The sequence below is a fragment of the Pelobates fuscus genome, chromosome 5 (genome assembly GCF_036172605.1).
Source record: "Pelobates fuscus isolate aPelFus1 chromosome 5, aPelFus1.pri, whole genome shotgun sequence".
NCBI lineage: Eukaryota > Metazoa > Chordata > Amphibia > Anura > Pelobatidae > Pelobates > Pelobates fuscus.
This window is the reverse complement of record NC_086321.1, coordinates 19,531,445-19,558,345: the sequence shown is the minus strand read 5'-3', so window position 1 is coordinate 19,558,345 and position 26,901 is coordinate 19,531,445. Positions and strand designations below refer to the sequence as shown.

Below are 26,901 nucleotides of genomic sequence, written 5' to 3'. Positions count from 1 at the left end.
GGGGTTCTGTGTGTGTGTGTGGAGGGGTTCTGTGTGTGTGTGTGTGTGTGTGTGTGTGGAGGGGTTCTGTGTGTGAGGAGGGGTGGAGGGGTACTGTGTGTGGAGGGGTTCTGTGTGTGTGGAGGGGTGGAGGGGTTCTGTGTGTGTGGAGGGGTGGAGGGGTACTGTGTGTGGGGGGGTTCTGTGTGTGTGGAGAGGTGTTCTGTGTGTGGGGGGGTTCTGTGTGTGGGGGGTTCTGTGTGTGTGGAGGGGTTCTGTGTGTGTGGAGGGGTTCTGTGTGTGTGGGAGGGTTCTATGTGTGTGTGGGAGGGTTCTGTGTGTGTGTGGGAGGGTTCTGTGTGTGTGTGGGAGGGTTCTGTGTGTGGGGGGGGTGCTGTGTGTGTGTGTGGGGGGGGTTCTGTGTGGGTGGGGGGGATTATAGCATTGATATATTTATATTGAAGAAAAAAAAAGTTATTTTACTCCCCTCCCCCCTTACCTTTGGTCAGGTCCCAGGGGAGAGGGGGAACGGCTACTCTTCAATCCCTGGTGGTCCAGTGGTGGTGCGTGCTGTTCAGCCTGCAGCTCCTCTGGCTGCAGGCTGACTTCGCTCTCCTCCCGCGAGAACAGCAGGCAGGTCGGAGCGTTGCCATGGTAACGCACGGCAACGCTCCAACCTGCCTGCTCGCAAGAGGAGCGTTCTCGCTTGCAGGTTCCTGTCAGACCGGGTAGGGGAACAGAAGCTCCCCTACCCAGTCTGCCTGCTCGGCCATGCTACATTCTGTGACCGGCAGGAGGGGAGCACATCCCCTCCTGCCGGTCACCCTGTAATTCCAGCCCAGGCTGGTGCACACTAGGCGGCCGTGCGCCGGCCCACCGGGAAATTTCCCAGTATCCCGGTGGGCCAGTCCGGCCCTGCATTTAACCCCCCACTGACGGATCCTATTTGGCTTTGCTGGGGGTCTGTTATTTGGAATCATCCATCACTAACCCTATTGAGAATATCCTCTCAAGGTTTCTACTATCATTTTTCATATAGATACCTCGGTGGGGGCCCACACCGAGGCAAGGTACTTTCTGTGTGCATATATTTTTGTTTTTTATATTTTTTTACATTGCAGGCATTTGAACCACCGGATACTTTGTTTTATGCATTGTGTCTATAGTGGTTTTTATTTGCCTTTATATGCATTTGAACCACTGGATACTTTGTTTTACACATTGTGTCTATAGTGTTTTTTTTGCCTTCTCTTGTATTTATATTTGTTAGGTTGTATTTGTTTTTCTTTTTTTATTACTTTCTGCCTATCAGCACTAGATCAGTGTGGTCATGTTTTCATTTATGATTTAATGTATTTATGTATACATATGAGTTTTATACTAATAAATATATTTCTATCTTTATAGTTTTATTTGATTATATTCAGGAGCGCACACTCTTTTGACTTATGAGCTTACACTCATTCTTAGACGCTTGTGGATGTATGTAGCTGCCCATATTTTATTACTTTTTATTATTACACCTTCTCCCATTTGATTTATATAGGTGATTTTAGTGTCCCTTTAAGTGCTATTATTTAGCCTTATGTTTTAAAAAAAATTCATAGTACTGGGAGAGTGCTCTAACTTTTTTCAGAACACTGCTGCCAGCCTGTCAGTGAGTTTTGGGGATAAGCTCATCACTCCCACTGAAAGTAATGGGAAAGATACGATTGGCTGAAAAAAAGACAGATACCTTGTAGGCTTCCAAAACTCAGAAAATTAAATCCTGAGGATTTGCAGCAAATATTTCACTTTAATTGAGCGGAAGGTTATATATATATAAATGTGGCGTTTCATACTCACCAGTTGTTTTGGTGTAAACCCCTTTCGATTAGAAAGAGATGATCAATGACTTCACATAAGTGGACTTTGTTCCTCTGAACATGTTGCCAAATAAGAAGACAATGCCAAACAAATGGATTTATATCCTCTGACGCCATACCCTCATTCAATATGTCAGCGGATTGTGATGGTGTCTGGAAAAACATAAATGTGATTAAAAATATTACGAAAAACAGTCAAATAACTTTTCACCACATATTCCACATTTTTGTTACAAAAAAAAACAAAACAAAAATCAGAAGCCACAAAGCAGTGATAGCTAGCTTTCTGGATGGCTAACAATCAGGGGAAATGTCATTCAGGAAATATTCTTAGTGCCAAGCTAAGCCTTTACTGGCATAGGGGTTAATTCCCTGAGAATTGTGGAGAAGGAAAATTCTCCTTAATGTCCTCTATAGTGAATACAACTCATGGGGTATTTATGATACATGTGATTTATACAGACAATTATTTTATCAGTTTCGTTCTGGTTTTAAATTTGATGACTACATTTTTATTTAAAACAGCACTGAAACGTGTGGGCATATCACAGGATATCTACACATCTTCTGAAAAAGAGATTAAATGTTTAGCTTTTCTTATTGCACAGTGTGTTTAACTTAGAATTTCTTATCTTCTGCTCTGTTAATAGTCTGATAGAGCCTATAGCAGCCTCTTGTGAGTGATTAAAGAGATTCTCCAGTGCCAAGAAAACGTTAGTTTTCCTGGCACTGCAGGACCCTCTAGTGCCCCTCTACCTCCCACCCCCCCATCCCAAGTTGCTGATGGGATTAAAACCCCTTCAATGGTTTACCGGAGTCCAGGGCCAATGTCCCTCGGCGCTGGGTCAGGCTCCAACTACGCTCCTCCCCTGCCGACATCAGCCGGCGGGGGAGACCTAATGCGCATACGCGGCAATGGTCGCACACGCGCATTAGACCTCCCCATAGGAAAGCATTGAATAATGCTTTCAATTCTCTCCTATGAGGATTTCAGCAACGCTGGAGGTCCTCACAAAGCGTGAGGACGTCCAGCATCGTTTTAAACCACTTTTCGTGTTCTAAGAACACGGAAGTCTCCTCTAGTGGCTGTCTGGGACTTAACCATGCAATGTAAATATTGCAGTTTATAAAAACTGCTATAATTACACTTGCAGGATTAAGGGTAGAGGGAGTTGGCACCCAGACCACTCCAATGGGCAGAAGTGGTCTGGGTGCTTGGAGTATCCCAAGCACCCAGATTAATTTAAAGTTAAATTAAAATTAAACACACGCCCTTGACCCTCCCTCTTTTCTTTCTGTACCCCACCTTGCTTTGAAAAATAAAATACAAGTGGGGGGGAGAAAAAGTAAACACACGGTGCTGTAAAAATGAAACCTTTTTTTCATGCAGGCTGTGTGAGTCTCTGCCAAAAGAGGTGTGGCTATGGCAGCATCCACAAATGGATTTAACTCCGAAATGGTAGAGAATTTAGCAGTGGCACTGCAGAGGAATGATTTATACAACAAATGGCTCCATCAAGCTTGAAATGCTTTGGTGCATACAGGGTATTCATTTAAGATCAATCCTAGAGGGCTATAGACCATTTCAAGTCCAGGGATTAGCCGTCTCAATCAAAGTACAATCATACCTGCAATGATGTCTCTGTTTGCGAAGGTGGTGTGATGGCACATACAATCTCTCCAACTTTTAGCATCACACGAATGAAGAATAATACATTTGGACAAGGCTGATATGATGGTTCACATGACGGAAGAGCTATTAAAGGAGAACCTTGTCAATAGTTAGCAAGAAAATTGAGGAACATTCACTAAATCATGAACTTTCAAAAATTCACATGGGGATTTCAAATTTAAGGCAAAGCTGGAGAATTGATTTTTTGGCCTAAAAAATTCCACACTTGAGATTAGTGAATTCTCTTACTGTGTTTACGTTAGAATACAAATTTAATAAAGCTAGATTTAGAGGACTGTTTGCTAAACAGTGGCTTGTAGTTTAATGAAAACAGAACTGCAAAATGTAGGTCACTATAAGTCCACTATAGATTACTGAATATTTTAGCCTGGATTCTTTAATTCTGTTTTCAGTTTACCACAATTTACTATTTATCGAATAAAGTCTCTAATAAAAACTGATAAAAGGCAAAGGATGTATGATTTATAAACACCATGAAAAAATTATCTACTGTTTACACCGAAAATGTACATGGTATGGCTTTGTACAGAAAAAAAAAGAATAACGTATAAAAAAAATTGAATGAACACACCATGCTAAATAATAAACTGCTAGCGAAGATATATATACACCGGTATATATATATTACATTCTATTCATAACATTCATTTTAGCCTTTACCTTCCTTTCCTGGGTTTAGAGGTTAAAAAGGAAGTATATCGATTCGACCTTACTGGGTTTCTACATTCCCACACATATATGTATACAATGAAGATATTGTAGCATTCTGCAGATAATATTTCACAACGACAGCACTCTAAATACTGCAGTGTTTTTCATTTAATATCCACAATGAATGCACAATAGATAGCTCATGCTAAATGAATGTAGTTTGCTGCACAACAGCTCTGAATAATATCCTGCAATGATTGCACAACAGATACTGTAATATGCTAGAAGTGATCATTCACAATCACTACAATTAAGTAATATCACACAATAAGTGCACATTAGACATAGTAGTTTGCTGGAAGTAACAATCACTGCACACTAGTATTTGTAGTTTTCGGAATTTAATATCCCATAATGAATGCATGCTAAATATTGTAGTATATGCTGCATGTAGTACCCCATAATCACTGCCCATCAGATACTGTAGTATACTGTAAGCAATATCCTGCAATGACGGCACAACAAACACTGTAACATGCTGACAGTAATAGCTAACAATGACCGCACGCTAGATATTGTAACATGCAGTAATTTCCCACAACAACTGCACATTAGACATTGTACTTTGCTGCATGTAATATCCCACAATGACTGCATATTACATATTGTACTTTGCTGCATGTAATATCCTTTAATAACTGCACATTATATATTGTACTTTGCTGCATGTAATTTCCCATTATAACTGCATATTACATATTGTACTTTGCTGCATGTAATATCCCACAATAACTGCACATTATATATTGCGATTTGCTGCATGTAATATCCCATAACAACTGCACTTTACATATTGTGCTTTCCTGCATGAAATGTCCCGCAGCAACTGCACATTAGACATTTTAGTTTTCTGCATTTAATGTCCCACAATAATGCACGCTAGACATTCTAGTTTGCTGCATGTAATAGTCCACATTAGATATGGTAATATGTTGCATGCACGCAGTAATTGAAAGCAGACATATTTGTTCACTTGTTTATTTTTTAATCTGTATATTTGCTGTGTTATTTTGCCAGTGAAATGTATAAATTAAATTAAAAAAACAAATAAATGATGTTCCATCTCTTGATACTATTGCGTATCAAGGCTTGAAAAGGATCAAAATATGAGATGTTAATGAATTATAAACATGTTGCATGGAGTGATGGGGTTGTTTGAGATTCATATCGACAGTGTTTGTGTACTTGCTGAGTGCCTCTATTAGTCTTCAATGTGCCAACACTCCCAACATATATCAGTACTACCAGCCCACTGAAGGATTGCCAATAAGTGTGGGAACATGGGTACACTTCTGCCCAAAATACGACAAATGTCCTAAAGCCATTGGACACAAGTGAGATACACAATGTTACTGTAGTCATAATGCAGTCATTGGAGACCAATGGGACATATGAGTTGATACCATTAAACACAACTGAGCTGGGTGACTGTAGCGAAAGCCACTTCACCACTGTGTTTTGGAGGGGGCTGCTTGCCCGCCTCTTACCCTGTGACTACGGTCCCTGGGCGATTTGGCCCTTTATGCACGGTATTTGGGCATACTGTGGGTTATTGGGCTGCCCCAGGATTATGGGCCCTCTCATCAGCCCATACGAAACTTAAACCCCATGGCGTTTGAACTGTGTTTGTGGCATCTGAGCGCTGTTTGGATATGTTGAGCGCTCAGATCCAAGCCATCTGGGGATGGGCTGAATGTGGGGGTTCTGTTCAGTATAACAGGAGTTATGTATTGTTATGTCTTTTGGTGGTTGCTGGTAACATGTGCTTAATGGAGGCTGTGTTTGTCCCTGGATATAATTAAATCAGCTTCTCCATTGTCTCCAGGATAGAGGATTCTGGGGAACTAGTTGAGCTGTAAAAACCATGCTTCCAGAAGGTCAAATGCACATATGTACTAACTTTTGAACCCCTGGTCCAATTCGTATGATTTTTGAGTATGTTGTTCTCCCGAATGGATTGATTGTGAATATGTATTTTTATGCGAATGTGATGTATATTTTGGGAGTTATGAATGTTGTGTAAAAACTGTATTTTCCCTACCTATGATAATTGTATTTTCCTGTGTGTACAGATAATTAGTTTACAGGTAGAGGGGAGGGCTATGTGTGGGATGTAACTATTGTGTGATTGGTTAATGTACGTTACTGTGTGTGTCCCTCCCCTTCATGGGAGCACCTAATAAAAAGGGCCGCAAGCTAGCAGCCAGAGAGTTCTATTTTTTACCCTCAACTTGAGTCCTGTCTCTTATTGGGGGAACCTGCTACAAGGGATTGCTATGCTAGGCATATTCCCTTGCTATAATCACTGAGCTCTTGTAAGAGCTTGTTCCTGCTTCATTCTGAAGGGAGATAGCTGCAGCCTGCGGTGCTTATGGTGTCTGGTGGAGTGCTTGGAGTCCTCTGGAAGCGCTAGGAGCATCCTTTAACGGAGGTACCCAGTCGGGGTGCCAGTGGATCCATTACATTGGTGGCAAGCGGTGGGATGGCGTCCTAGTGCGAGGAGAAGCAGCTCAGAGACACCGGTAACGTGTGGAGTTGTGCAGCGTCCCTATCGTCAGCAACATAATGGAACCAGCAGTGGCTACAGCAAGCATGGCGTATAGCTACTCTGTACTAGAGTTTGGCACGATGGTAGGGTTGCACCTGAAGTTTTACGGACCCAATCCAGAGGAGAAATACGTGCGGTTCGTGTGGGACATGGTGACCCGGAACCTACAACACAGGGCGTTGAGGGAAGGCCAGTGGGCACGTTGGGAGAAACTCCAGCCACAGGTAGAGTGGGACGAGGAAGAAACCGAGGTGGCCGGTGGAGATGGGACCGAGGTCTCTCTACCGGCCCTACAGGGATGCTGGGCACCCGGCCCAGATCCCCAGCGGCAGTATGTTTTACAGGGAGGGGAGACAGTCGGTCTCACTCCCCAGCGGCAGAATGTGTTATTGGAGGAAGAGACAACCGGTCTCCCTCCCCAACAGCAACCAGAGGTACCCGAGTTAGAGGACCTCATAGACTGGTCCTGGGAGGACCCCCTGCAGGCAGGTGGAGATGGGACCGAGATCTCTCCACCGGCCCTACAGGGATGCTGGGCAACCGGCCCAGATCCCCAACTAGAGCTGGAGTTACAGAAAGTGTAGAGCATCGACCTCCCCCCCCAGCAGCAGCCGGAGTACCAGGGGGAGGTAAGTGATATTTCTCCTCCCCAGTCAACTCCTTTGTTCCCTGACCCCCCAGACAGCGCCGCTGGCCTCTGTCCTCCCTTGTTTCCTTCCCCTTAGCCTGACTTTCTACAGGCTGCCCCAGCAGAAGAGCTGGCAACTGGGCAGAGCGCCGCTGGCCTCTGGCCTCCCTTGGTTCCTTCCCCTGAGCCTGACTTTCTACAGGCTGCCCCAGCGGAAGAGCTGGCAACTGGGCAGAGCGCCGCTGGCCTCTGTCCTTCCTTTTTTCCTTACCCTGAGACTACCCCAGCTCTGACCCCGGAGCAGAGCACATCGGGCATCTGGCCCCCAAGTACTCACAGCCATTTGCCCAGCAAGGCCGAGGGTGCCACAGTTTCACCCCACAACTTGGGACCTACAGGCCAGTATGACTTATTGTGGGGGGGCTATTCTGTGAATTCTTTATTGTGGGGGGGCTACAGTGCTAAATTTGTTTTGTGGGTTAGACCCTCTGTGAACTATGTACCGTGGGTGGGCCATTCTGTGAATTCTTTATTGTGGGGGGGCTACACTGCTAAATTTGTTTTGTGGGTGGGCTCCTCTGCTAATTTTGTTTTATGGGTGGGCTGCCCGACTAATCTAGGTACTGACCGGCAGAAGGTCAGGTACCTGGTTAGTCTACCCCCGAATGGGAAGATATGTAGCGAAAGCCACTTCGCCACTGTGTTTTGGAGGGGGCTGCTTGCCCGCCTCTTACCCTGTGACTACGGTCCCTGGGCGATTTGGCCCTTTATGCACGGTATTTGGGCATACTGTGGGTTATTGGGCTGCCCCAGGATTATGGGCCCTCTCATCAGCCCATACGAAACTTAAACCCCATGGCGTTTGAACTGTGTTTGTGGCATCTGAGCGCTGTTTGGATATGTTGAGCGCTCAGATCCAAGCCATCTGGGGATGGGCTGAATGTGGGGTTTCTGTTTAGTATAACAGGAGTTATGTATTTTTATGTCTTTTGGTGGTTGCTGGTAACATGTGCTTAATGGAGGCTGTGTTTGTCCCTGGATATAATTAAATCCGCTTCTCCATTGTCTCCAGGATAGAGGATTCTGGGGAACTAGTTGAGCTGTAAAAACCATGCTTCCAGAAGGTCAAATGCACATTTGTACTAACTTTTGAACCCCTGGTCCAATTCGTATGATTTTTGAGTATGTTGTTCTCCCGAATGGATTGATTGTGAATATGTATTTTTATGCGAATGTGATGTATATTTTGGGAGTTATGAATGTTGTGTAAAAACTGTATTTTCCCTACCTATGATAATTGTATTTTCCTGTGTGTACAGATAATTAGTTTACAGGTAGAGGGGAGGGCTATGTGTGGGATGTAACTATTGTGTGATTGGTTAATGTACGTTACTGTGTGTGTCCCTCCCCTTCATGGGAGCACCTAATAAAAAGGGCCGCAAGCTAGCAGCCAGAGATTTCTATTTTTTACCCTCAACTTGAGTCCTGTCTCTTATTGGGGGAACCTGCTACAAGGGATTGCTATGCTAGGCATATTCCCTTGCTATAATCACTGAGCTCTTGTAAGAGCTTGTTCCTGCTTCGTTCTGAAGGGAGATAGCTGCAGCCTGCGGTGCTTATGGTGTCTGGTGGAGTGCTTGGAGTCCTCTGGATGCGCTAGGAGCATCCTTTAACGGAGGTACCCAGTCGGGGTGCCAGTGGATCCGTTACAGTGACCTTACTGGATATACTGGATATAATGACTTTACACAGAAGCGTGGTACGTGATCTATTTCTCTTAAGATGAAAACTGCTGACCACTTTAAAAGGCATGTAAAATAAAGAAAAAAAAAAAAAAAAACTAATGGTAACCTTCTTTCATTTACGAATTTATGCCAGCAAAAACATTGAGTCAACAGGTGACTTCTAAATTGATTTCCAAAGCCCACCTTTAAGATACAAACTGAGTTTTTCTTTTTGTTCTTCAAATGCTTGCAGTTGTCCAGTAAGATGAAATATGTAAAGCCTTAAGAACGTCAGAAATCCAAGCTGTTAAAACAAATACAAATATCTTTATGGTTAGCAAGAGTTTAAGAAGTCAGTTATTTGCACAATTCCACAATGAACAGAGCTCATTTTATTATCTTCAAATAAGAATAAAAAATTCCTTTTAGTCACCTATGATTATAATTGGAAACAAAAAAAAACAATATCTAATATTATAAATAAAAGAAATCACAGACCACAAACAGTTCAATGAAAGAACCAGAATTATGAGCTATGATGAATAATTATGAGGCTTAATTTAGAACTACTTTCCCCAAATGTATATTAGACAAAGGACGGTTCAGCCGCAAGGTTTAGTGTGTATCTAGAGATCTTATGATAGATCTTAAAGAAGAATTGGCAATTTACTGGACATTTACAACTCAGTAAACTTTACAAGGAACACATAGCTTGTGGTAAAGTACCATTCTGGGCACCATAACAACTTCTTCACAAATTAGTTGTTATGGTGTGAGGCGGTCCAGAGCACCGCCTTACCTGAAGGGGTTACACCATTAACGAATGTTTTAAGCCTGAAGTCTGCAAGCTGGTGCACGATCGCTCTGTTCCAGCATTTCCGCTCAGTGTCCACAGCTTCAATCAGGAAGAATCAGATTAAGCACTGCTAAACAGGAATAGTTTCCATTGAGAAAATTGAGTGAAAAATGTATGTAACTTTTTCAGTGGGGGGCTAATGTAAATCTGAAAGTGGCACCCAATCCTAGACTTCTTGATTGAGCATAAATGCAGGGGCATAGCGATTGGGCAGACTTTGGGGTTAAACATGTTGTTAACTGCTCAACCCCATTACGTAAGGCGTGGGACCTCCTCACACCATAACAAATTAATTGTGATTAAGTTGTTATGGTACCTGGAATATCCCTATAACCTTTTTTTCTTGTGAGGCTCCATATTATTTTACATTTATATAACAAATTAGCATTACAAACTATTAAAAGAGGAGAAAGAGTAACATGGTTTGCACCTCCAAATACTACGTTCAATGACAAAAAAAGGGTACAGTTTACAACAATGGTAGTCATGAAGCCAAGATCGAGCCATGCAGTTCTAGATGAGGATTTCTATATTTAATTAGATTTTTCAAACCTCTCAAACAAATGTTTATTAAATATAAGGTAATTAAACATAATATTAAAACCCTGAGAAGTGACAATTCCTTTTTAAAGAGACACTCTTAACGCATTTCTGTTAGCTTTCCTGAGCTAAACCCTGCCGCGCAGTGATGGCTCATTGACTAAGCGGTCTCCGCCAATGAGCATCTCCCTGCACTGCCTATTAGACAGATTGACAACTTACACTGGGAGGGTGCCAGGAGTGCACTGGCGCAAGCTATAGTGGTTAAGGTGCTTGGAGTGTTTTAACAAACCTATGAAAATCCCACGAGATTTCTGTGGAGTTGAACTGAACAGATCATAATAAATATATATGTTTTGAATCACTTGCTGATCCTAGAGTATGTATGAAATAAGACAGTAAGAAATCGAAATTAACAATGTATTTTTGCAAAACACAGTAAACAAGTATTTGCTCAGTTAGAGGTTGAAAGAAACACAATAGCAATACCTTGGAAAACTTGACCTCGTTTGAGAACAAGCATTTCTTGTCAGTTACATCAAAGCAAAGTCTGTAAAGAACAGATTCAGCGATGAAGAACAACAAAGGAACATGTTCTTCATCGATATGAGCAAGATCCATGGAAGTAAGCAGGATATCCAAGGCATCTGCAAGGAAACAAATGTATATAAATAAAAAAATATATCAAAATATCTTACACTGATTAAATTAACACTATAGCAATAGGAATACAACCATGTGTTCCTAACACTACAGTGTTCCCATTGTCACTCATTGTCCCATTGACTCACCGTGGCTGCTCCGCCTCCATGGCTGATATCATGAATATTAATGATCTTACTCAATCCAATTCTTCCCATTGGGAGGCTAGAAGGCTAGTACGTATGTGATGCAAATAGCTGCGCTGTGCCGTGCCACTCAAATGCTGCTGTAGGAGGGGAACTGCTTCCAGTGGTTGTCAGCAAGACAGCCACTATTGGTGTAAAATCCAAACAAAAAAAGGTGACAGTGTGCATAATGATTACAATTGACCATTTCAGTATAAAATTACTGATAGGTCCTTTTTCAATATAAAATCATTTATAGACCCTATATAATATAGAATTAAAAGTACAATCTTATAATGTGTAAGCACAATAGTGAGGTAGTAAGGTAAAATGGAAAACTCACATTTACAGAGCCATTTTAGAGCCATGTATGGACATGAGGTTTGTCAGGACAATTAACACACATGTGCCTTATGTGACTCATTTGAGGGGTATATAAGTATTTACAAACAGTTGTTAAAGGGACACTATAGTCACCTAAACAACTTTAGCTTAATTAAGCAGTTTTGGTGTATAGAACATGCCCCTGCAGCCTCACTGCTCAATCCTCTGCCATTTAGGAGTTAAATCCCTTTGTTTATGAACCCTAGTCACACCTCCCTGCATGTGACTTGCACAGCCTTCCATAAACACTTCCTGTAAAGAGAGCCCTATTAAGGCTTTCCTTATCCCCTGCTATGTTAATAGCTAGCTAGACCATGCAAGAGACTCCTGTATGTGATTAAAGTTCAATTTAGAGATTGAGATACAATTATTTAAGGTAAATTACATCTGTTTGAAAGTGAAACCAGTTTTTTTTTTTCCATGCAGGCTCTGTCAATCATAGCCAGGGGAGGTGTGGCTAGGGCTGCATAAACAGAAACAAAGTGATTTAACTTCTAAATGACAGTGAATTGAGCAGTGAAATTGCAGGGGAATGATCTATACACTAAAACTGCTTTATTTAGCTAAAGTAATTTAGGTGACTATAGTGTTCCTTTAAGATAGGTTTCACCTGAGGAAGACCTATATGGTTGAAACACGTTGTGTTTTTTTTTTTTTTTTAACAATATCAATATAAATAAAGTCTGTACTTTTATTTTGGTTCCTGATTCTTCTGGATACTGCTGTGTTCCAGCGAACCTTCTTCAATTCCCAGCTATCACTTTTGCGGGTGAAATGTATCTGTAGTTCAGAGCCAACGTTTAACCCCTTAAGGACCAAACTTCTGGAATAAAAGGGAATCATGACATGTCACACATGTCATGTGTCCTTAAGGGGTTAAAAAGACTCTGTAAATGTGAGTGTTCCATTTTACCTTACTACTTCACAGGTACACAGTGGTACTTTTATGTCTATATTATACAGGGTTTACTTATTAATTTAAATTGAAAAAGGACCTGTCTGTAATTATACTCTGAAAAGGTAAATTGTTCTCATTGTGTACACCTTCTTTGTTTTTTTTTTTATCTATTTACTGAGTGTATACAGTGACAATACACTTGGGTATGTTTTTAGCTACACTGGTTTATATTTTATTAAAAAGCGACACTTATTCCCTAATAAAGTTTTTGTAGCCACTATTGGTGTGTTTAACCCTGCAATACAAAGCATTGACGTTTCTAAAAAACTGCAATGCTTTACAATGCAAGGTTAAAATTCAAAAGACGCTGTACCCAGTGGTTGAGAGTACTTGGCTAACGCTCTCAGCCAATGAGCTCTGTATTACACCGCCTTGCAGGAGTTACCATCGCCAGGGAAGGCACCGATGGTTCCTCCGTGGGATTCAGGTAGAAATTCAAGCCATTCTTAAATAGTTTAACTACTTACTCTAGAATGGCACAAGCGGGCTGCAGTGGCTATGGTGCTTGGAGTATTCCTATAAATACAGGGTTTTTCCCCAGTTATTTAAATAAAGTAACAGCCATCTAAAATGTTTCTGAATGTAACTAATCTCTGGCCAGGCACACTTATATCTAAGAGTTTCAATATATAATAATAATAATAATAATGTTTACCTTCTTGAATCTTGCCTTTGCATTGTGCAAGGAAAATTAGTTCAGTCCATGCAAGGGGGAGATTTATATGACTTCCAGAACCACGGGAATTAAGTCCAGATCTTCTCTAAAAATAGACAGAAACATAAATACACATATAAAACTGATACCATGTACAAGTACACCCCAGGGATTTCTGTATACAATCCTGGTTTTAACTGATACAGTCTCCTCTGCTTCTTCAGTTAGGAGACACAGCATCCTAAATCGTCGATTTTTTGGCCGACATTTTACAAGTCATTAGTCAGCTCCAAAAGGCCCATTACTAAATAAACTTGGTGAGATGATAGATCATTTAGGTCTGTCCAAAAATAGAAATAGCAAATATTGATTAACATAAAGCTTTTAAACACGAACCTCATTATTCTTTGAAGAGGTGAAAATGGAAGTGAATGTGTCATTTAGGAACTATTTTCTTCTAAAACGACTAATTAGATAATATTCACAAATAATGGTTTAAATCATTGACAGTTGCTATGGTAAATATTTAGTGTTTGCCTAATTTGCACTTTTCTGCTTCTGTGTTTACGGTGAATACAAAACACTGGCAGTAGGATATTTATTTAGGCATGGGCTCAATGCATGCATAATAAAATGATGGGCTCAATGCATGCATAATAAAATGATGGGCTCAATGCATGCATAATAACATTTTCGTTTTACTACAAACACAAACCCTACCTTGCATCGCTGAAGGATTTTTCTAGCAGTATCTAACAAATGTTCCTCTTCATCTTGATCTTTTGCATTGTTAAACTGTTTGATGAATTCCTCTGTGACTTCCAAAGGATTTCTAAACAAGATCACAGGAAGCATAATGATTTTAAATGTCATTTACTGACCAGAAACCTAATCCCTTATTGACTTTTCAAAAGAAGCAGAGAAGAATATATACCCCAATGGATAAAAAGAGATTAAATCATCACCAAAAAGTCATTGGTTTCGATATAGCTTCCCTGCATTTGTTTTATATACACTGATCAGCCACAACAATAAAACCACCTGCCCAATATCGTGCAGGTTCCTCTCGTGCTGTCAAAATAGCTCTGATGCTCCAAGACCTCTGAACGTGTCCCGTGGTATCTGGCACCAATACATTAGCAGTAGATCCTTTAAGCCCTGCAAGTTGCAAGTTGGGGACTCCATGGATAGGAATTGTTATTTCAGCATATCCCCCATATGCTCAATTGGATTGAGATCTGGAGAATTTAAAGGCCAAAGCCTCCAAATTCCTGAATAATTGTTGCAGTGTGAATTATCCTGCTTAACCCCTTAAGGAACAAACTTCTGGAATAATAGGGGATCATGACATGTCACACATGTCATGTGTCCTTAAGGGGTTAAAGTGGCCAGTGCAATCATGATGCCACCCAATTCCTTCTCTGTTATGTAGCAGAATAAGCTCAAATAGTAGTTTTTTCAAATTTATGTTTCAATCTATTTTTTGGGGTTTACTCTCAAAAGGTAATATGTATACCTATTATCCTATATTATACAGGTATATCACATTCACACTGGCAAATCATTGTGGGAATTGTATTTCTATATTTAGAGGATCTACCACTAAACCACCCATGAATTAGAACAACATTAAGATCAGATTAGAACCACTAGTTAATCCATAACGTCTAACATGGATCCATAACTGGTAGTGGGCAGGCCACAAAAGAGCACTGATGAGGTGCAGTCCTGTCTGAGAAAGGGGCAGATCTGCCCAGATAGCAGGCAGACTCCCAACAATGAGTAGTTTTAACATAGTGTGCCTGCACACCTGGTTTACACAGAAATCCCCTGGCTGGTGCCACTAAGGGCTGCTCATAGACAAAGCACTACTGACATTTTCTGAGCATAGGCTGAATGCATCTACTGATGGGCTGACGCTGTGGCTTCTGGATACAATTCTCTGGTAGCCAAGGCCGCAGAACAGCAGGGAGAAATCACATGACTTCAGGGCAGGGCCTGGAAACCAACACTATCCCACCAGATTCAGGACTGCAAAGCAAAGGCATTGTTAACTGTGTCAATGCCATGTTATTTGTGAATAAATGATCTCAACCTGGGTGTTATATACACTGAAAGTTAATGAGTATACGTAAACAGCACATTATATAAAGACAACACGACAGTATCTTTGTTGATCTTAAAATACATTTAAAAAATACAAATGATTTACAGAATAATGGAGTTAAAGACAGATTTTATTTCTGTTAAAATGTTGATAAGTATTTATACAAGAAATTGAGCTGTGGATGCACACCCCTGCCAGATACGTCTACACATTATGGTGAATGATATCTCGTGTATTTAAAGGGTTACTGCAATAATCATTACCAACCACTACAGCCCTCTGTAGTGCAAATGATGTCAGAACTACCCAAACCCTGTTTAGCAACAGTCAGGTGAAGCGATTCTAGTTTTTGCAGAGCTAAAAGCGACTTCATTGGCTGAGAAGCTCAGTTGTATTCTCCCAGCCAATGACTGACATTCTGTGCCACGAATGTTCAGGGCTGGCTCATGACACTTCTATGACTCTGCTGGATGTAACGTTACACCTCCAGCAACAGAGGGGATAAACTCTGTATGTGCAGAGTTTCATAGCGAAAAGATGCACATATAGACCCCAAGTACCATGACCACTTCCAATCACTGAAGTGGTTATGGTGCTTAGAGTAACCCTTTAGGAATCTCACATGTTTATCTGATGTTACAGTGGAAGCCAGCGACGAGAGAGGGTTGGGAGGAGTGATAATCACTGATTTGAAGTATCAGAAACCTTGCTGTACTCAGCATGGCACGTGGTCTTTCATTTCAGAAAATATGTACCCATGAACCGATGATTTATTTTTCATTTCTTCCATTTTCTCCAGGTGCCTTCTTTGGAGTTCAAGATGATGCGTGGTTGAAATTATTCCAAACTTCTGCACCACGGAAACCTTAACAATCGGCATTGTTTGCTTGTGGCAAATGACCTGCAAGATATAGGATATACAGTGAGCTATGTGAAATACCAACAATAAAACACTGTAATATTTATACATCCCCCGGCTTGCCCACATTCCCTCACACCGACATATAGACAGCTCAAATGTTAAACATCACCTGGCACAACCATTTGCTGGTCTCTGGATTTAAGGTCAATTTTAATATAAAAACAAAGTGTGAATGCACCAAAAACAGATTCCATAAATCTCAACAAATACCTTAATACAGTGAGAAGATAAAAAAATATATATGTTATTAAAGTATATTATTATTAAATTATGAGGTGTTATTTATACATTATGCTAAAACATGGGTGAGAATATAACACGTAAAAGTCTACTTTGTAAATCTAAAAGTGACAGTCCAGGAACCATAAGCACTTACATCTATCCTGATTATGGCGCAGCCGCCACTCTGTACAAGTTTGTGAATGACATAAGGATATCACACAGTGATTCAGAAGGGCTCTTCAATAGTTTTCAATGAAACTCTCTGCATAGAAGCCACACACAATAGGCATGCACAGCAGTGGTGACTGGTCCATAGGGGCAGGTAGGGCTGTGCCACCTTTTATTTGTAAGAAAGAAAAAAAGGGGGGATGGAAGCTAGAAGGAAACACTCTGTAACGGACCGTTTCACTTACAAGAGGATAAAACCCAGTTTAGGCGATAATCCCCTTTCCAGATGCACAGGCAGCTACTGCAAACACCATTCTCACGACTGGAACCACACGAACACTGGAACAGCTGAACAAGAAAAGCAGACATCGGCTTACACTCTTGGCAGTCAGCATACAATCCCATTCCCCCAAAGACCGAGACGACACATCGCTTTGAGGGTTAAGCAAGAACTCTGGACTGGGACACCCAGTCTGGCTTTTATTTCCAACTCACACATACAGGCCACACCCAGGGGGAGGCATAAAAGAACCAATGACATAGATGTTACCTCCCACACATCCCCTCCCCTTAGTGTGACACATAATCCCATTATGCATACAGAGTAAAATATACTTTTACACAACTTTCATAACTTTAAAACCATACATCACATTCACATAAAAATACATATCCACAATCAATCCATTCAGGGGAACAACATATTAAAAAATGGCATGAATCCGACCAGGGGTTTCAAAGTTACTAAAAGTATCTTTTGGGCCCTGGCTTGCAGCATGGCACAATCTGGCCCAAACAGAAGTAAAACATCCCCCACAATGCATCCCGGCTTCCTCCCTTCTGCCCTGGAGTTAATTGGAGAAGTAATCCAATTATCTAGGACTAGAGTCAGACTCCATTAACCACATGGTTGCAAAAAGACAGTAAAAGACATAAAATTACATACTGATACATTTAACACATAAAACACACATTTCTACATATCCCCAGTTTAAGTGAACACATAAATACCTACATAATATTTAAGACAGTATTACTGTGATATGTTACAAAGTCTTAAAGGGACATTAGTCCCAAAAGTCCCAATATGTCCATTGCTGATTTTAAAAGGGCCAGTAGCAGCAATATAAATTATTACATGCCCAAATATAGTGTTTATAGAGCAATATGTCCATGGGCCGTAGTCGCAGGGCAGGAGGCTAGCAGCCAGGCCTCTCCAGTTCACAGTGGCGAAGCTGGTTTCGCCACACACTCTTAGTGGGGTTAACCCACAATGAACTACCAAGGTAGTAATAAACAAACAAAGAACTATTGAGTGCCCTGGGAAAAATTAAATATAGCTTTTAATGGATAAACTTAAAATAAAGATTCAATTGCTGGATAAGTGAGAATAATAAAAAACGCTATATCACTATACCTATATGAGGTTATGTAATAATACAGCGCTGTGGTAACGTTCCTCTATTTACATCAACATTTCAAAAGTATAGAAAACTCAGAGCACCTGTTCAAAAGTTTTCAGTGTACCTCTGGTAGAGCTAGGCTGCAACAAAACAATGTTGCAGTTTTTGATTAACTGTGGCAAATGCTAATACATATTGTTAATAGAGCCCAATCAAAAAGTAGCAATCTGGGCTGATACAACGAAAGTGATGTTAAATAGCCTTGCTGAAAAATCTATAACCACAGGAAAGACAAAAAAAAAAATGATGAATATAAATGTAATATTACTATAGAGTAAACGTAACCAATAAATATAAAAAGTTTTGCCAGTTAGCTAAAACTCAAATATAACCAAATAGCCTCAAGTGGCTAGTTAAAGTCATGAACCTGTAAGAAATCTTGGGAGTAGACTAATGGTGGACTAGATAGCATTATCAAGTAAAAATGACATCATATTTAAGTAATGTCATTAACCCAGACCTAAGCACAAGTGATATTAATAATGTTTTCTCCCTTGAACCCTTAATAAAACAAAATTTAAATGACATTAATGAAAGTTTTTTTGACATACAAAACTTATATAAACAACAGATCAAGGGGCATTGGGAAATTACCAGCTTGCGCAAATATGTTGAGGATAAACTAGTCCCAAGAGGACTGAGATCTGACATTTCGAGACCAGAGAAAGTAAAAAATGACGTACAAATCAAGGAATGGAACAACATTCTAATTGATAGCTCAAGCAGACTTATGGAATTTTTGATTCAACTTGAGGAGTCTCACTTAAAATGTGTTAATCAAAATTTGCAGACAGAAATTAATAATATCAAAACATTTCAAACTAACCCAGATTTCAAATCAATGGAAACTAAGTTAAATAATAACTTAGAGGTTCTTAAAAAATACATCAGGGAAAAAAAAAAAACATCTGAAGTACCAACGTGATCATAGGGACTTCAAGGAAGGAACTATTTTTAGACAGAGGAGTTATAGGAAACGCTATAGTAGCAAACAGAATTCCACAACAGGAGACACAGAGTGGTCTGATTCAGACCACAGTCCGCAAAGGAAAGATAGGAACTTTGTTAGAAATAGAAATTATTCACAACAAGGAAGGAAAGGCATATTAAAACTAGCCGAGAGAAACGTATCCTTCCCAGATCTACAGAATTCCAATTTTCCAAACACAAGCACCAATGTTGTTACCCCCAATACATCCTCACAATAAAAAAAAAAAAAAAAAAAACATGCAGCAGACATTCTCTTTTTTATTGATGACTGAAGATGCAGTTGGTTTTGGCATATCATGGTTTTAAGATTGTAGAGCCCACTCTAGGAGGGCAGCACAACACCATCTTTAAACGTCACTGTTGCCACCAGTGAAAAGCTTCATTCACCAAAAAAATGCTTAATGTTATTGTGGCGAAACCAGCTTCGCCACTGTGAACTGGAGAGGCCTGGCTGCTAGCCTCCTGCCCGCTGACTATGGCCCCTGGACATATTGCACTTTAAAGACTATATTTGGGCATGTACTAATTTATATTGCTGCTACTGGCCCTTTAAAATCAGCAATGGACATTTTGGGACTACTGTCCCTTTAAGACTGTGAAGCATATCCTATTGTACTGCCTATATATTGTATATGTATTTATGTATGCAGTTAACCTGGGTTATATATATATATATGCCGCATTCATCTGATTGTTCGGTAGAATCACTCCATTCATTGTATTGAGGAAACTACCGAACAACCAGACCACCCAGGACTAAGTGTGCCTCCAATTACCGTTTGCAACAATGTTGCAAACGGGTAATTGGCAATCATGTAATGTGTTCTGTGTCCTCTGGGTGGCCGCCATTCAGGAAACAACCACGTGGCGGCGGCCATCTTAAACTACCGAACAGCGGTGTTTTGCCGTCGAGTGTCTGGAACTAAAATCGGACACTTGACTAGGCAAACACCGCTGAGACCTCCATACTTCCAGAAATTCGTATGGAAACTACCGAATGACCCGCCGTTCGGTAGAAAGAACCCCACAAACAAGGGAATTCATTCAAACCCTCTCCAGGCTCTATAACACAGGCAATTCGCCTGTTTTCATTCCCTTGTTTGTGACCGACCGCAGGGCCAAAATGCATGGAACTGTTTTCGGATACTTTACCCATGCGGTCGGTCAAATCTTTGGAACTTCATATCTCCCGAACCATTTATCCGAATGGGCTGATTCTTGCATATGTTGTCCCCCTGAATAAGGGCTATCAGGGGATACCTGTTTTGGAGGTGTAGCATATGTATTTGGGGTACATCCAGGAATTGGGGAAAAAGGTGTACGGTATAATTATGTTAAGTGCTAATCTAAGGGGAGGAAATGTGTGGGAGGTACATCCATGTGATTGGTTAAATTCATCCTCCCCCTGGGAGTGTCCTGTATGTACTTGGTTGTAATAAAAGCCAGACTGGGTGTCCCAGTCCAGAGTTCCTGCTTAACCCTCAAAATGAAGTGTCGTCTCGTTCTTGGGGGGGATTGGATTGTAAGCTGACTGCCAAGAGTGTAAGCCGATTGTATGCTTTTCTTGTTCAGCTGTTCCAGTTCGGAGTGTTATTTCGTATCCAGATCGGGAGTGTGATGTTCTGCAGTAGCTGTGCCTGTCTTTAGAAAAGGGGATTATCGCCTAAACGGATTTTTCCCCTTTTATGCTGAAACGGTCCGTTACAATTGGTGGCAGCGGTGGGATCGTTCCTACAACCAGAAGGACAGCTACAGACAACACCATTCCTGGATTACAAAGTGAGGGCAACGCCAGTACCCGTACAGCGACCCTATCTACGAAGGATTTTGGGAAAATGGGCAACACGCACACCTGGGCAACACACACACCTGAGGAAGAGAGTGAATTAGAATGGAGAGATAATGCCCGGATAGAATTATGGGATGATGCCCTGGAAGAAGTCCAGTATCAACGGCAGCAGCGCTTTCCTGGTGCCGCATACCAGTTGGAGGAACAAATGGCCTGGCGGATGCCGCTTCTGGGGGACCAACCCGGAGGGGAGCGGGTAAGACAACTTGAGTACCTCGTGGAAAGGGAACTGAGCCTGGACGTCTCATACCGGGCACTGTGGTGGTGCACTGTCCAGCCAGAGACGTGGAGGGCAGAGGGCATCCAGCCGGAGGGGGATCACTACACTAGCCCTGGCCTGTTGTGGAAGGCCCTAACAGAAGACGTCGACTTCGGCAGTCCAGCAGAGTCACGGTACTGGGCTATCGTGCATTACCGGAGTGAGATGTTACAGGGCCCGAGATCTATTGGACTGGGACAAGACCTCCGCCGTTTCGCTGGCATGGAACAAGGGCTGGAGATGGACTATGTAGAACTATTAAATTCCGGCCAGCCGCAGAGAGGGGACGCAGACCGGGAAAACTGGGTGGCAGACCCAGACCGGCTAGCCTACAGCTGGGAAAACGGGGCCGAGGTACCTCCTGCTTCACTACCAGCTGCAGAAGTGGGGGACCTCATGGACTGGCCCTGGAGAGACCCACAGATGGCCGGGGGAGATGGGACCGAGATCTCTCTACCGGCCCTACAGGGATGCTGGGCAGTCGGCCCAGATCCCCAGCGGCAGTGTGTGTCCCAGGGAGCAGAAGGTGCAGTCCTTCCTCCCCAGCGGCAGTGTGTACCCCAGGGAGCTGATGGTGTCGTCCATCCTCCCCAGCGGCAGTGTGTGCCCCAGGGAGCAGAAGGTGCAGTCCTTCCTCCCCAGCGGCAGTGTGTACCCCAGGGAGCTGATGGTGTCGTCCATCCTCCCCAGCGGCAGTGTGTGTCCCAGGGAGCAGAAGGTGCCGTCCTTCCTCCCCAGCGCCAGTGTGTACCCCAGGGAGCTGATGGTGTCGTCCATCCTCCCCAGCGGCAGTGTGTGTCCCAGGGAGCAGAAGGTGCAGTCCTTCCTCCCCAGCGGCAGTGTGTACCCCAGGGAGCTGATAGTGTCGTCCATCCTCCCCAGCGGCAGTGTGTAACCCAGGGAGCGGATGGTGTCGTCCTCCCTCCCCAGCGGCAGGCTGAGTTACAGGGGGCAGAGGTTGTTGTTCCTGCCCCCCAGCAGCAAAGTGAGATGCCAAGAAGGCAGTGTGAAGTGAAGGGAGAGGAGAGCAGCGTCCTCCCTCCCCAGCGGCAATGTGTGCCCCAGGGAGCTGATGGTGTCGTCCATCCTCCCCAGCAGCCGTGTGGGTCCAAAGGAGCCGAAGGTGCAGTCCTTCCTCCCCAGCGGCAGGCTGAGTTACAGGGGGCAGAGGTTGTTGTTCCTGCCCCCCAGCAGCAAAGTGAGATGCCAAGACGGCAGTGTGAAGCGAAGGGAGAGGAGAGCAGCGTCCTCCCTCCCCAGCGGCAGTGTGTGCCCCAGGGAGCTGATGGTGTCGTCCATCCTCCCCAGCGGCAGTGTGTCCTGCAGGGAGCAGAGACAGTCAGTCTCGCACCCCAGCAGCCGGACAAGAGAATGACCGGGGAGACAGCTGGTCCCCCTTTCCACCAGCAGAGAGAGTGGCAGGGAGAGGAGCCTGCTAACCCCCCTCCCCAGCGGCAGTTTACCGTCCAGAGAGAGGAGCTTGTTACACCCTCTCTCCAGCGGCAGCCTAACTCACCAAGGGGAGATGTTAAGCCCCACAACTGTGCAGATGGGACCGTAGTCTCTGCACTTACAGCACAAGGGATAGGGATGGTCGGTCCTGTTCCCCAGCCTCAGTGTGATGGATCCAAAGGGGAGACAGTCGGTCTCCCCCTCCGGCAGTCGAGCTGCGCACCTAAAGGGGAGACAGCCAGTCTCCAGCAACCAGACGCCCACCAGACTACTCCCGTGGTAGTGCTGGCAACAGGACAGAGTACCGCTGGTCTCTGCCCCCTCAGCAACCCACCAAGGCAGCCTACCCGTCTCCCACCCAGCAGTGGTGAAACACCAGAACCTGGACAAAATCCTTCCTCACCCAGATGTAGTAACCGGTTAGTGTGGGTGGGCTGCTCTGTTATTTCTGTTTTGTGGGTGGGTTGCTGGACTAACCAGGGCACTGACCGGCAGAAAGTCAGGTACCCTGTTAGTCTAATTGGCCAAGGGGAGAAATGTGGCGAAACCAGCTTCGCCACTGTGAACTGGAGAGGCCTGGCTGCTAGCCTCCTGCCCGCTGACTATGGCCCCTGGACATATTGCACTTTAAAGACTATATTTGGGCATGTACTAATTTATATTGCTGCTACTGGCCCTTTAAAATCAGCAATGGACATTTTGGGACTACTGTCCCTTTAAGACTGTGAAGCATATCCTATTGTACTGCCTATATATTGTATATGTATTTATGTATGCAGTTAACCTGGGTTATATATATATATATGCCGCATTCATCTGATTGTTCGGTAGAATCACTCCATTCATTGTATTGAGGAAACTACCGAACAACCAGACCACCCAGGACTAAGTGTGCCTCCAATTACCGTTTGCAACAATGTTGCAAACGGGTAATTGGCAATCATGTAATGTGTTCTGTGTCCTCTGGGTGGCCGCCATTCAGGAAACAACCACGTGGCGGCGGCCATCTTAAACTACCGAACAGCGGTGTTTTGCCGTCGAGTGTCTGGAACTAAAATCGGACACTTGACTAGGCAAACACCGCTGAGACCTCCATACTTCCAGAAATTCGTATGGAAACTACCGAATGACCCGCCGTTCGGTAGAAAGAACCCCACAAACAAGGGAATTCATTCAAACCCTCTCCAGGCTCTATAACACAGGCAATTCGCCTGTTTTCATTCCCTTGTTTGTGACCGACCGCAGGGCCAAAATGCATGGAACTGTTTTCGGATACTTTACCCATGCGGTCGGTCAAATCTTTGGAACTTCATATCTCCCGAACCATTTATCCGAATGGGCTGATTCTTGCATATGTTGTCCCCCTGAATAAGGGCTATCAGGGGATACCTGTTTTGGAGGTGTAGCATATGTATTTGGGGTACATCCAGGAATTGGGGAAAAAGGTGTACGGTATAATTATGTTAAGTGCTAATCTAAGGGGAGGAAATGTGTGGGAGGTACATCCATGTGATTGGTTAAATTCATCCTCCCCCTGGGAGTGTCCTGTATGTACTTGGTTGTAATAAAAGCCAGACTGGGTGTCCCAGTCCAGAGTTCCTGCTTAACCCTCAAAATGAAGTGTCGTCTCGTTCTTGGGGGGGATTGGATTGTAAGCTGACTGCCAAGAGTGTAAGCCGATTGTATGCTTTTCTTGTTCAGCTGTTCCAGTTCGGAGTGTTATTTCGTATCCAGATCGGGAGTGTGATGTTCTGCAGTAGCTGTGCCTGTCTTTAGAAAAGGGGATTATCGCCTAAACGGATTTTTCCCCTTTTATGCTGAAACGGTCCGTTACAGTTATAATTAGTAGAAACTATATTATCATATAATGTTAGCAGAACAGACTCAAGAAAATATATGCACAGCACTCCCATTTAAAGCAATAGGTTGGGAAACCGAGGCACTTCCTGCCTCTGCAGACTAAGGGGAGTTGCAGCAAATGATGGACAACAAAAGGTCATCTTTATCGCATAGTTTTTTTGCCTGGTGGTTATATTAATAGATTTAACTTAGTACTTGCAATTCAGCCTAGAGGGTCCATTTAACAAGTTCAGACACAACTGCTCCAGTACGTGTAATAAACTGCTAACAAATTAATTAAGTATGAACAATTCGGATATTTCTGCAGTTTGTTTTTTCTAATGTCATTTATATCAACTTTTTTTCATTATCTTTTAAAATGGCCATAAAGAGGATAAATTATTATTATTATTGCCATTAATATAGTGCCAACAGATTCCGTAGCGCTTTACAATATTATGAGAGGGGAGATTTAACTATAAATAGGACAATTACAAAAAAACTTACAGGAACGATAGGTTGAAGAGGACCCTGCTCAAACAAGCTCACAGTCTATAGGAGGTGGGGTATAAGACACATTAGGACAGGAAATAGCAATCAAATAAGGTGGGAGTGAGGCAGGGCTGGAGGAGAGAGTAAAGTGCTGCCCTATAGGAGAGAGCAAGAGACAGGTATGTAAGGAAGAGGTTATTCTGGGAGGCCATAAGCTTTCCTAAAGGTTTTAAGCCACTTCTTAAAAGATGCACGACTAGGGGAGAATCTGATGGTGATAGGCAGGCTATTCCATAGGAAGGGAGCTGCAAGCTCCTGCTAATCTAAGTTGGCCGTACGGGTGCGAGTAACGGACAGGAGAGAGAGAGAGCGGAGAGACCGAGAAGGGGCATATCTATGGATCTGTGAAGAGATATAAGAGGGGCTAGAATTGTTCAGTGCTTTGAATGTATGGGTTAGCACTTTGAATTGACTCCTATAGGATACAGGAAGCCAATGTAAGGACTGACATAGGGGTGAGGTGTGAGAGGACTGACTAGAGAGGAAAATCAGTCTGGCTGCAGCATTCATTACAGACTGTAGCGGGGTAATACGGCTTTTGGGAAGACCAATTAGGAGAGGGTTACATAATCCATGCAGGAAATTACTAGAGCATGGAAAAGTTCCTTGGTAGCATAGAAAGGTTCCTTGGTAGCATCTTGTGTAAGAAAGGAGCAGATGCTGGCTATGTTTTTAAGTTGGAATCTACAGGATTTGGCAACATACTGGATGTGAGGCTCAAAGGTGAGGCCAGAATCAAGCATAACGCCAAGACAGAGATGGAAGAAAGGCAAGCAGTGACACTTTGCAGGATGGCAGGGGAGAGGTCCGGGGAGGAGAGAGATATCTGGGTGTCATCAGCATATAGGTGGTAGCAGGACCGGTGCTAGGATTTTTAGTTACACAGGCGAAGATGCATTTTGGTGCCCTTCACCCTCGTTTAAAATAAGGTTCATACAAACACAGAAATAATCATACAAAGACATACAGACACAGACAGAGACATACATGCATACAGAGACATGCAGGCATATAAAGACATACATACAGAGGCATACCGTAATTCAGACACATACATACATACATACATACATACATACATACATACATAGACATACTGTCATGGCCGTTACCAGTAATTCCTGTCTCTTCCGGGTTGACGGACTGTTGCCACTCCCCCTCTCTGACGCGGTCTCGCTGCGCTACATAATGCGACCGCGCCAGACAACAGACGTTGGATTAATGAAAAGCGTACCGCGGACTTAAACCGGCTGCAACTCCTCTCTACAATTTTCCTGTGTACCGAACCGGACTCGTACTCGACTGACCTCCTTCTCCTTCCCTCGATCACGGCTAACACTTTGACTCCTCTCGACCTCTCTACAACAGAACCTCCCCGAAGGGGACTCTGGGACTAACTTAAAGCCTCTGGAAGCTAAGTTACCTCGCTTGTATATACGAACTTTTCCTCTGACTTCTGAGCACTCAAGCTTTAGCCTGCTCGCACGTTCTCCTATCGTTATAGGAGTAATTCCTATTCATTAACCCCTCAGTCTCCAGCTGATATGTTTTCTACCAATTAATCTAAATCAATTCTCTGCAAGTTAATATCAACTACCTTCCTTCATTGAATTATTGCTGCAAATCAATTGTATAAGACAATCTAAGAATCACTCACCAATTCTGAAGTATTTAAAGATACAGCACCTATGTTCCTCCAATCAAAATATT

General features: G+C 42.9%; 1 protein-coding gene across 1 annotated transcript in view; it reads right to left on the bottom strand.

Annotated features, from left to right (window-relative positions):
- The window catches only part of TMEM232 (transmembrane protein 232), a 131,482-nt gene extending 115,119 nt beyond the window's left edge, over positions 1-16,363 (bottom strand). Inside the window, exons 1-7 of the mRNA XM_063456373.1 lie at positions 16,231-16,363; positions 14,089-14,200; positions 13,369-13,474; positions 11,034-11,191; positions 9,353-9,452; positions 3,473-3,600; positions 1,825-1,997 (exon numbers count right to left, since the gene is read on the bottom strand). Coding sequence (XP_063312443.1) covers positions 1,825-1,997; positions 3,473-3,600; positions 9,353-9,452; positions 11,034-11,191; positions 13,369-13,474; positions 14,089-14,200; positions 16,231-16,355 — 902 coding nt within the window. The 5' untranslated portion in view covers positions 16,356-16,363. The remainder of the gene's footprint in view (positions 1-1,824; positions 1,998-3,472; positions 3,601-9,352; positions 9,453-11,033; positions 11,192-13,368; positions 13,475-14,088; positions 14,201-16,230) is intronic.
- Between the last annotated feature and the right edge of the window lie 10,538 nt (positions 16,364-26,901).